General features: G+C 26.3%; 1 protein-coding gene and 1 pseudogene across 2 annotated transcripts; both read left to right on the forward strand.

The window, feature by feature from the left end:
* Positions 1–1,481: 1,481 nt before the first annotated feature.
* Positions 1,482–5,027, forward strand: LOC145940281 (lysosomal aspartic protease-like). The gene is made up of 8 exons (XM_083045204.1): positions 1,482–1,645; positions 2,340–2,590; positions 3,446–3,564; positions 3,703–3,902; positions 4,002–4,124; positions 4,193–4,337; positions 4,472–4,564; positions 4,650–5,027. The coding sequence occupies exons 1-8, from the start codon at positions 1,584–1,586 to the stop codon at positions 4,797–4,799; spliced, it is 1,143 nt and encodes a 380-aa protein (XP_082901330.1). The 5' UTR covers positions 1,482–1,583; the 3' UTR covers positions 4,800–5,027.
* A 1,335-nt stretch (positions 5,028–6,362) lies between these two features.
* LOC145940714 (lysosomal aspartic protease-like) lies at positions 6,363–12,076 on the forward strand (annotated as a pseudogene). The gene is made up of 9 exons (XR_014426061.1): positions 6,363–6,549; positions 8,220–8,350; positions 9,234–9,475; positions 10,308–10,429; positions 10,756–10,952; positions 11,129–11,251; positions 11,323–11,455; positions 11,582–11,674; positions 11,751–12,076. The product of XR_014426061.1 is annotated as a lysosomal aspartic protease-like (transcript).
* The last annotated feature ends 328 nt before the right edge of the window (positions 12,077–12,404 follow it).

The following is a 12,404-nucleotide window of genomic DNA, read 5'->3' on the forward strand; positions in this document are numbered from 1 at the left end:
ATTAATTTTTTGCTTTTTTTAGAATATTCAAAATCGATACTTTATATCCGCAGACCTTATATAAAGCAGAATTATATTATGTGTATTAAACGAAAAAATTTGTAAGCTCGAATATATTTGGTATAAAAGTAATCTGCATAAAATGTACTATTAAGAAGATCAAGCGATGAATTTTAATCTTATTAAAATATTAAAAATCTATACTTTATTGCCGCGGACCTATAAAACTCAGACTTATATTATGTGTATTATATAAAAAAACTTGTACGCTCGAATCTGTTTGGTATAAAAGTAATCTGCATACAATGTACTATTAACAAAAAACAAGCGATGAATATTTTTTTTTTAAATATGTTTAAAGATGAAACTTTGTAGCCGCGAACCCTACACTATGCAGACTTATATTATGTATATTATATAAAATAATTTGCATGCTCGTATTTATTTAATATAAAGAGCCAATATAATTTATCGCTTGTTTTTTTCAATAGTACGTTGTTTGCAGATTATTTTTATACCAAATAGATACGAGCGTGCAAATTCTTTTATTTGATATACATAATAAAAGTTTGCGCCATATAGGATCCACTGCTACAAAGTATCGATTTTTGATAGATATTCGAAGAATAGCCAAAAATTTATTGTATATATTTCGATAGTACATTGTATTATATATATAAAAGTTATCTGCAAACAATGAAATATATTATTCGAGTTTTAAGTGGTAAACATATTATTTGTAATATTATTTATAACATTTTTAATTTTTAACATATTTTTATTTTAAAATTTAATTAGCAAATTAACGCTTTAATTATCTGATTTCTGTAAAAAAATGTTAATCAAATTTAAACAAACTTTATATAAAAATATCATTTTTATAATATCATTCTTTTTAATATAAAATTGAAGAATGGCGCGCGCGCGTAGCGCGCGCTTGTGTTGTTTTAGTATATAAAATTATGTACAGAATAATAATAATATGTATAACAGATAATGCATTAATGTGTGTATTATACAAATATGTGCAATAATAATAAGAATTGTGATTTTGTTCTGTCTTATAATACGTTTAAATTAGTATGCTAGTAATGTTTTTCATTTTCAAATTTTTTTATTCTGATAAATCATACTTTTTTAATAAAGAAAATACGATTTTCTGATTATTGCATAAATGTCTAATCGACGTAAAGAATATATTTTTTCGAAGAGGGAGAGAAATAATTGCTTTTTTCATTCATTATTAATAATTTATCTCACTATACATTGTGATAATTAAATAGGCATACAAGCATACAAAACATATGTTATATATATAAATTAGATTGATTAATAGAAATTTATCGGGACTTTTTAAATGTTTCATGTGTCGTTACCAATTTCTCCCCGCTCTCTCACACACAAAGCATTCAATAGGCGCTTACAATCATATCTAAACCTTCGAATATTGATACAGGGTTAGTATGAGTGCTAGTGATCGACGACGCTTTGTTTTTCTGTGTGTCCGGTCATAAGGTATCGGAAGAAATTCGTCGTTGGAAATTTCACGATTCGAAGTTCCAATCGCAAGTAAATCCACAAATATGTTTCGCCTTTTTATGGTAGCCGCGACGATCTTTGTGATGATCGACGCGCAATTGCAAAGGTAAGTGCACATTTTGCATTACATTATATATCGATATGATAAATATTGAGATTATAGAGATCATACTTTTTCTCGAAACCGTATCCGACTTCTTGGACTTGAAGCGAAGCTTGTGTGAATACAATTAACATTTCAATAACGATTGGACGAAATTTTTTTACAAAAATGTATTTTTATTTATTAGTAAAAGAATGGAGATATAGAATGTTCATGAAAGTGATTCTTTGTGAATTCGCAAAATTTGTCTTTGTCTATCTTATAACTTTTGTCTACATTTAATTGTCGATCGTTAACGTACATGTATTGTGATTCGAGGTCAAAACATTTAAGTATAAATTATTTTTTCACGCATAAGCAAATAAAATCTCAGTACCAGTTAGTTTTGTATTATTTGTTTACTCAACGCTGTGTATACATCCCACTTTTAGGATATTATTTTATTTTGAATTATCTTCATGTGCCAGATTGCATGCAATATTCTCGTTCTAAAAGTCAAAGTCTTTTAAATTATAATAACTTTATTATATGTAAGATAATGTGTTAATTTTTGAGACGATTGAACTTGCATAACCCTTTCATGACTTATATTTTTTTTAAATATCTATTATTTATATCAGTAAAAATGTAAAAATATGTATACATATATGTAAGTATATTTATATAAAACAGAATATTCTTTGTATGTTATTTCAAGGATTTCATTACACAAGACGGATTCAGCTCGACACACTTTGAAGAAACTTGGTACCGACTTGCAAAAAATTCCTGTGATCAAAACTAGTATTCATACTGCTACAGTACCTTTATCCAATTATTTGGATGCTCAGTATTTTGGTCTCATCAGTATCGGAACTCCGCCGCAGGAATTTAAAGTAGTGTTTGATACCGGTTCCTCAAATTTTTGGGTACCATCCAAAAAGTGCAGCTATTCTAACGTTGCTTGCTGTAAGTAGCTTATTAATTATTAATAATATTTTTATGGCGATATTTTTTTATTTAAAAAAAATTAAAAATTTTGAATCGATTTTCATTTTTGTCACGATATTGCTTAATGAAATGATTAATACTTCAAGAAATTATTAAATAAATTTTATCCAATCAGAGGTATTCTTTAGATAGACCGCGAATTATACGCCAGTTAATATATAATCACAAACTGGCTAAACAAACATATGTTCGTCGAACGGCAGAAGAGTATTTTATTTGATATTTTTTTCTTCGTTAAGCATTTTAAAACATGCACTTTTTAATATCTTGTTTTTTTATCAAACAATCGTTACATATTTAATAACTGCGAATTAATTAATACTCTGTATATAATATTATTCATCTAATATTTGATTGTTTATTTATGTATATATTATATCTAATAATATTTACTGCTTACAAGCATTAAAGAAAATTTTAATTATACAAAATGGTTAGTATAAAAAATTGTACATTAAAATAATATTAATATTATAAAATTATATTCCATCTTATCATATTTTTCAAGAAAATGCTTATTGTTAGGATTTTTAAAAACAAAACAGATACTAATTAAAAATATTGTTAGTGTAAATATTACAAAACCAAATTTACAATTTGCACAAACCTATTTATGGAATTTATCACACTCTCAAAATATAAATGAGCTTTGACAAACGAAGATAATTCAAAAGTTAGCATTTACGCATATATCTGATGATTCAAACAAATCCAAATTATTGTAATTTTAAATTATTAAAAAAAAATTTTTTATTTTTAAAATATCCCTAATATTAAACGCTAATCTATGATATTACTTACTATTTTTTACAGTAACGCATAATAAATATGATAGTACAAAATCCAGCACGTATATACGAAATAGTACTCTGCTTGATATTACATACGGCACTGGCTACATGGCTGGATTTTTATCTACTGATGTAGTGAATGTAAGTCATTATACAAATAGGCCAATTTAATCAATTATAAAATTACATTATAATCGTAGTTTATAAACATTTTTCAAATATTTTTATATACTGTCATTCTCGTGTGATATTTTATTATTAATACTAATTTATTTATAGATTGCCGGCCTCGATGTTCAAAATCAAACATTCGGAGAAGCGATCCACGAGCCAGGCATAACGTTCGTTGCTGCAAAATTTGACGGTATCTTGGGCATGGCTTATTCATCGATATCCATCAAAGGAGTGACACCTGTGTTCTATAATATAATTAAGCAAGGCCTAGTGTCACCAGCTGTTTTTAGCTTTTATTTGAATAAGTATGCATTTTCTTTTCGTGCATTGAGTATTTTTAAAATTGTTTTTTTAACAAAAAAATATATATATTACAATATAAAAAAAATATACAACTTGCGCAGCGATCCTTCGGCTGAGTTTGGTGGTGAATTAGTATTGGGTGGTTCGGATCCCGCTCATTACGATGGCGAGTTCACATATGTTCCTGTTAGTAAGAAAGGATACTGGGAATTTACTATGAACGGGTACGTTATTTTTTAAATTATTCTCATAATTTATGTTCCAACAAACTGTTAACATTATTGCGCTGTAGGATCATAATAAATGATGACACCTTGTGCGCGGGTGGCTGTCAAGCTATCGCTGATACAGGTACCTCACTAATATATGGGCCAATATTAGACATCTCAATTATTAATGAACAAATTGGAGCTATTGATGTTCTAGGAGAGTTAATAGTAAGTAAACAATTATACTTTTCACAATGACATAGCTTTCTATTAAAAAATTATAAAAAGTTACTAAAATATAAATTGATATTTATGTTGAATTGCTATACTTCTTAATTTGACTTTTTTTTTTGTTTATAAAGGTGAACTGCAATCACATTTCTGAGTTGCCAGTAATCAGTTTTATTATAGGTGGTAAAATGTTCAATCTTACCAGTCAGGATTACATCTTTCGGGTGAATATTATGGATCGTAATTAGATTTAAATTATTTAAGTATAGAAAACTTACATTTTTTTTGTGTGTGCTTAAATCTGTGCAGGTGCCAACATACGATCGCACGATGTGTTTAAGCAGCTTTCTGCCTAACATGGACGATGAGTCTTGGATTCTAGGCGATATATTTATTGGCCGTTATTACACCGAGTTTGATTTGGAGAATGACCGAATAGGATTTGCCACGGCGAAATAAATGTCGATTGCTTTTTCTTAAAGTTATAATAGGACATTGCATCTAAATGGCAACTTTGTGATTAATTTAGTGACATTTTTATATTTTGATGTTTATTGACTAGTAATTTTTTACTTATAATTATGCGATACATTGTTATAAATGGATTTATGTGTTTTGAAAAATTAAAATAAGAAGATATATATGGAAAATATCTTCCATTAATAATTTAATGTATTTTTTTTTAGTTTATAACACACTGTATTGTTATATATTTTTTGAACACAAGTGAATTTAAAAAATACATACATTTTTTCATATACTTGATATATTAATTTTAATATACATATTATATTAACTTTTTACAGATTTATTTATGTTATTTATATATTTTATTTCAATAGTATAGTCCTACTGTTTCTCGTAATGTATTTATTTATCTTCAAAAAAATATTTGTCGCGATTAAATTGCTTTATTTTGATATTATATTTTTTTTAATAAAGAAATGGCCTTTTAAAGATATCTATTATTTTTTGAATAAAATATTTTTCTGTAATACTTTCTCAAAATATGCATTTTATATGATAGAAATATACATAATGTGGCTTATTGAGTTTTGTACAATTTCTTGCTAAAAATTGATATATTAAATATTGTTCTACAACTAACATAACAACACAATTGTTCATAGGTCAAACATAACGCATAAGATACTCGTACATATTCGAAGATTGTATACATCTTTATTTTTTTTAAGCTGCAAGCACTCATAAAAAAAATTATTTATAACATATTTTCATTGATTATATAGTTTTCTCTTAAATTTTACAAATTTATCCAAAAAGACTACTTGTTAATAATGAAATCAAACTATAAAATGAGAAGTAAATCAAATATTTTAAGATTTCTTTAAAAAATCAATTTCTAGAAGTAAAATAAAACAATTTAACAACATTTTATGTTTTCTTTAATAAAATTGCTACATTTTCCAGTTTTTTAAATCCATTTTTGTAATATTGATTTATTTTTAAACTTTGTTTATCTCTAATCTAAAATTGCATATAAAACAAGCTAAATTTCAATAAAGTTGTTAAATGAGGCAAAATCATATATTTATATAGACAAAAATAATTAAAAAGAAAAATGAGTGTATAGATTTTATTTTCATAAATAAAAGAGGAAAACATAGAATAACTAAAATTTTTCAAAGAAATGACGGTCAGCTATATTCCAAGTCGAAATAAAAATTTATCAAAATAAAAAAGAACATATATCACATTATGTTGTGTAAACTTTATCATCAATCTTAAAATTCATTTGTATAGTTTTCGATAAGAAAATATTCAATCTTTTCCTATCGTCAACCAACAAAGTTTACATGCATCGATATAAATTTTTGCATAATTTATATATGTCATTGTTGCTGTTGGGATATATATATGCACGCTAGGCAATCGGTAATTGCAATGTGATTGCAGTCGTCGCGATATGAGTCAAAACAATCTATCATTATCTAAAAATAATTATGACACTCGCTGTTAGAATACGGATGATGAAGTCATAAAAGGATATAAAAAAAGAGCACCGAGAATCTGGACTCGCGATAGTCAGTACGTAATTCTCTTCCGTACGTAATCTTTCTCTCCGTGGAAGATCGCTAATACTACGCTCCGACACAGCCCGTCGCAGAAGAATGCTTCAACAATTGCTTCAATAATTACTTCAACAATTACTTCATCGATTAACTTCGACACTTTCTTCGGAATTTAAGTACAAATAGCACAACAGTTACCTTAATCTTGAATAGCGTGATACTTTATTGTGAAAGCAACTGATGAGCTTGTTGCCAATTATAATGTTGCTTCTTGCGAGCAAAATGTGATTTGCAAAATTTATTGTTGCATGGCTGTCTCTCTAGTTGACATAAACAATATGTATTCTTTCGTAACGCTGGTCGCATTTTCCTCATTAATCATACACATTTAATAATTTATTTTAATATAGTTTGCATGCACTAATTAAAGAAAATGACACAAGATATTTTTAAATTTGATTGATTATTTATTAGAATCCCGGAAGGTTTCTCGAATGCGCGCGATCGTATATGGGTGATTCTACAAAAATAGGAATTATTTGACATTATTTTTGTCCACATCCTTTTTAATATATTTAATGGATTATAACTAGCATATGATGTGAAACTAGGTATGTTATTATAGTTATAAAAGCGGCCAGTCAATAAAATATGTATTTAAGATTTTATGAGCATTTTTCCAAAACATATGGTCAGGAGACTGGGAAGATTTCCAAGGAACTAAGATTTAAATAAAAAAATTAACGAATAAGTATTTAAAAATTTATATTGAAATTAAAAACTGGTATCTTTCTTACAAAAAAAAAAAATCTACAGTTGCAATCACAAAATTTCTTTCATAGGAGAATATTGAATAAGTAAGTAAAAAATAATAAAATAACTGCCATTAACTTTCAAGAAACAATGTGAAACGCTCTTTAAATACAAAGATACATTCGTTTTAATATACATTTATCAATCTCACGGTTAGTGCCTAGTCTCCTGTCATATCGTTTTCCAAGGAACTGAGAATATAGGGACTGAAAACCAGGGGACTGAGAATTTTGAGGTTTATAAATAAAAAATATCTCGTTTGAATTATATAGAGGTTTAAATAGTTGAGGAAAATTTAAAAATTAAACTTATATATAATTTACATTAAATAAAAGTTAATAAAAACAATAAACTTTTAACATAACACTTACCAGGGGACTGAGAAGTTGACTGACCCAACACGTATTCATTATAACAAATCACGCGAAATGAAATAAATAAAAATAAAAATAAATAAAAATGACTGACGTACGTTAACTTTACTTCAAACTCATTCATTCGGTACAAATAGCTATTTCGCTGAGACCGTATATGACTTTACAATGCAAATAATTTTAATGTCAGGGGACTGAGAATTAAATCTTGGGACAAAGTTGAATAACGTTGTTTATCAATAAAATTAAATTAAATAACATAAATAATACAGTTGTTGATATCAGTGACTAATGTAAATTAGTTATCACACATAAAAATTTTATATAATTCTAAAATTATTTTGTGACAATGTATTATAATTTGCATTCTGGGTTTGTGACACACCAGGGAACTGAGAATTTCTTATTTATAAGATAAGTTTTGAAAATAAAAACATTACTTTACCTCTTTTTTATTATATGTCTATATGTATTCAAGTATTATCTTCATTTTAATTCAAAATAAAATCCAATTTAATGTTAATTTAAGTATAAAAATACAAGAGCCGCAAAAAATTCCTATTTTTGTAGAATCATCCATATATAACGCTGCCATATCTCGATCAACTAGACAACTAGAGCTCTAGTGGTCGACTAGAATTTATTTTTTGTACGTCTAGAAGGTGCAGAAACTATTCGACGTTCGAAATTTCGTTATGAAAGCTTTAGTTTTCCGAAATTTCGGAAACATGTTCCGTTTTCTCGTAACGATTACGGCGCTCTTCGTGCTGATCAACGCACAACTCCAGAGGTACTTAAATGTACACATTGTATTGCATTACATATCGGCGTGATATAAATGTGGAACTTATAAAGACCGATCTATCTATCTCATGAAATTGGTTGGAAAAATGCGCAAATACAATTAATTGATATTTAAATCATAATTAAACAAAAGTTTTTTTTTTACAAAAATGTATGTTTATTATTATTAATAAAAGAAATAAAAGAATGTTTTTGAACAAAAGATTCTCATTATATTTGCGAGGCTGGTGCTTTTGTCTACTTTATCGGATTGTCCTTATCATATTTTTAATAGTAAACTATTTTTAACTATTTTTTAACGTGTAAACAAGTAAAGTATATAGAACTAGTGAGTTGCTATTTCTTATTTGTTTACTTGATGCTCTCTCACATATATTCAACTTCTAGTGAATACAATCATTTCACATAGATTCACTTTTGTATAAGATTGCAAGCAACGTTATCTTGCTAAAAAAATCAGAGTTTGTTAAATTATGATTTAAAACTTTAGATTATAAAATAAATACTATTTCAGATATACATATATGCAATGTGTAAATTATATAATTTAGAAGAAAGTATCTCGATTTAATTAATTAAAGTTTGTGACACAATTATGCTTAAATATTTTGTATTTATTATTGCGTAAATATATTGTAAATATATTGTACTGTTGTAAATATATAAATATATAAATGATTTTGACTTTTGCGGTAGTTGAACATGTATATATAAAATATAAATATTTTTTTGATGTATATATAACTTCCTTATGACTTAAATTTATGCTCTTTGTATCAATAAAAATATAAATCTACATTATTTTAGTTTGTGCGCATGTGTGCATGTATATAACATGTAACTAAATGTTCTTGAAATATTACTTTAAGAATTCCATTGCACAAGACGAATACTGTTCGAAAAACTTTAAAGAAAGTTGGCATCGACTTGCAACAAATTGATTTGGCAGTAAATAGTACTTCAATACAACTGAAAAATTATTTGGATGTTGATTATTATAGTCTTATCAGTATCGGAACTCCGCCGCAGAACTTTAAAATATTATATGATACTGGTTCCTCAAATCTTTGGGTACCATCGGTAAAATGCAGTCTTTTCAATATTGCTTGCCGTAAGTGTTTTAATATGTATATACATATATATATATGTATATATATATATATATATAATATATAATTAAGTTGCTTCTATAAACACATAGTAATCTTTTTTTAACTGCTCGGCTTACGAAGATATGTTCGTCTAAAAAAACGAATTGAGAAAAATTTGATATAATATTTCCTTCTTCGCTAATTGTAAACATCGTAAGAAAAAATAATTATAATAAATTTTTGATATTTTTTTCAATCAGAAAATATCGCTATACATATATGTATATATACATACACATAGTAAGTGTAAATTAACATATCTGTGTGCGTGTGTTATTATTTATTTAATATTTCATAATAAATTGTATTAAATAATATTAATTAATGTTCAAAAACATTTTTTTTAAATAATTTTTTTCGAATAAAAATATATCAAAAAATGCACACATTAAAATGTTATAAATGTTATAATATTTTATTTTATCTATTTATTATATTTCTCAAATAAAGTTTTGGGGAATTTTTAAAATAGTAAAATAAATATAATTTAAGAATTAATAATAATATTGATGATTTTTAAGAATTAATAACATTAATAATGTAAATATTAGAAAAACATACTTTACAATTTACATGCACAAACTTGATCACTCTCTGAAGAAACAAATAAGCTTTGACAAACAAAGTTAACGCAGCTCATGTTCAACCTAAACCGACGAACGCATTTACATATAAGCAATGATATTTAAACAACTATTGCGTGTTTAGATTAATGTAAAAGAGAAAATCTTTTCATTTTTAAAATCTCTTCAATATTGTTAACTTATGATATTAATTACTATTTTTTTACAGAAACGCATCGTAGGTATAATAGTAGTAAATCCAGCACATATATACCAAATGATCGTTCGTTTACTATTAAGTACGCTGACAGTCTGACTCTGTCTGGATTCTTATCTACTGATGTAGTAAATGTGAGTCTTCATTATAAACACACAAACCAATTCTGTTACAATTACAATTGTAATTTATAAACGTCTCCTAAGAAATCATATTGTTATTTTTATTTTATTGTTTTATTATTTTATTAATTTTATTAATTTTATTAATTTTATTAATTTTATTAATTTTATTAATTTTATTAATTTTATTAATTTTATTTATTTTATTTAATTAATTTATTTAATTTATTTAATTTATTTAATTTATTTTAATATTTTATTTATTTTATTTATTTTAATTATTTTATTAATTTTATTTATTTTATTATTTTATTATTTTAATAGCAATTTTGTTATAGGTTGGCGGTCTCAATGTTGAGAATCAAACATTTGGAGAAGCGATTAATGAATCAGGCTTATTGTTTATTCTTGCAAAATATGACGGTATTTTGGGCATGGACTATGACACGATATCCGATGGAGTGTCGCCTGTTTTCTACAACATGTTGCAACAAGGCCTAGTGTCAAAACCTGTTTTCAGCTTCTATCTGAATCGGTTCGTATCTTCTTCGTATATGTATTGCATCTGTCTAAAAGTATTTTTCATTATATATATAATATAATATATATAATATAATATATAATATAATATATAATATATTACAAGATAGATCTATCTACATCTATCTATCTATAATATATTACAATATAAAAAGAATACAATCAATGCAGAGAACCTTCAGCTGAAATAGGTGGTGAATTGACATTGGGTGGTACCGATCCCGCTCATTAGAATGGTGAATTCATATATGTTCCTGTTAGTAAGAAAGGATTCTGGCAATTTGCCATGGATAAGTATGTTATTTTCTAAAAATCACGCTGATTATGTCGAAACAACTTATTAACGTGTTATTTTCATACTATAGAGTCGTAATAGATGGTAACATCTTGTGCGGTCATGGTTGCCAAGCTATTGCTGATACAGGTACCTCTTTAATTGGACCACCACCAGATATCGACTTTATCAACGAATATATTGGAGCTGATAATAATAAAAACGTAAGCAAACGATACATTTTTCACAATGGCATAGTCTTTTATAGAAAAATCATAAAATTTTACTGAATATTAATATTTATTAAATTACTAATTAGTACAATTATTTATATGATCTATTGTTTAAAGGTAAATTGTGATTCGATTAATCAGTTGCCTCCAATTGGTTTGGTTCTGAATAATCAGACATTCAATCTTACCCCTAACAATTACATTCTTCAAGTGAGTATTATGGATCGTAATGCGATTTATATTATTTAAGAATACAAAGTCACACTGTATACTTAATTCTTTGCAGGATGTTTCGGATAATGGCACGGTGATATGTTTGAGCAGTTTCTCGAATGACTTTGATTTAGATTATTGGGTTCTGGGCAATGTGTTTATTGGTCCTTACTACACCGTATTTGACCTAGGAAATAATCGAGTGGGATTTGCTCGATCGAAATAAATATGTCGATCGCCTTGTTTTGGAGTCATACCGTTAGATCTAAATGACAATCTCGCCAATAATTAAGTAACATTATTTTTATACCATTTGATGCTTATTGCTTCCTAATTTTCAATTACAATTATCACAGCGATGCATTATTATAAATGGATATATGTGATATGATCGAAAATTAAAACGAAAATATATAATATGATATTTGTCATCAATAATTTGATGTATTCATATTACGCAAAATAAATCTGAATTAATTAAAATAACATGTTCTTCTCGTATACTATATACTGATTATATATATAGATAAATGTATATATCTTTCACAATTTATTTAAATATCATGTGCACTATTTCTTTCTCTCTCTCTCGATATAGATATTATCGGTTCTCTCTTGTATGTAATAATAGTATTGTATCACAGATAATGCAGGAATGTTTTATAAATTTTGCAATTAATGATAACATCAAAAGTAATCCTTTCCTTTTTATAATGTATTTAATTAT

This window comes from Prenolepis imparis, unplaced genomic scaffold (genome assembly GCF_030444845.1).
Source record: "Prenolepis imparis isolate NDT839.2.m4 unplaced genomic scaffold, iyPreImpa1.0 SCAF_9, whole genome shotgun sequence".
NCBI classification, from domain to species: domain Eukaryota; kingdom Metazoa; phylum Arthropoda; class Insecta; order Hymenoptera; family Formicidae; genus Prenolepis; species Prenolepis imparis.

What these genes read in the sequence shown, in the direction of transcription:
- LOC145940281 (XM_083045204.1), top strand. Translation starts at nt 1,584, where the DNA reads ATGTTTCGCCTTTTTATGGTAGCCGCGACGATCTTTGTGATGATCGAC. An exon ending in TATCTACTGATGTAGTGAAT is followed by an intron (nt 3,565 to 3,702) that starts GTAAGTCATTAT and finishes ATTTATTTATAG; the next exon opens with ATTGCCGGCCTCGATGTTCA. An exon ending in GTCAGGATTACATCTTTCGG is followed by an intron (nt 4,565 to 4,649) that starts GTGAATATTATG and finishes AAATCTGTGCAG; the next exon opens with GTGCCAACATACGATCGCAC.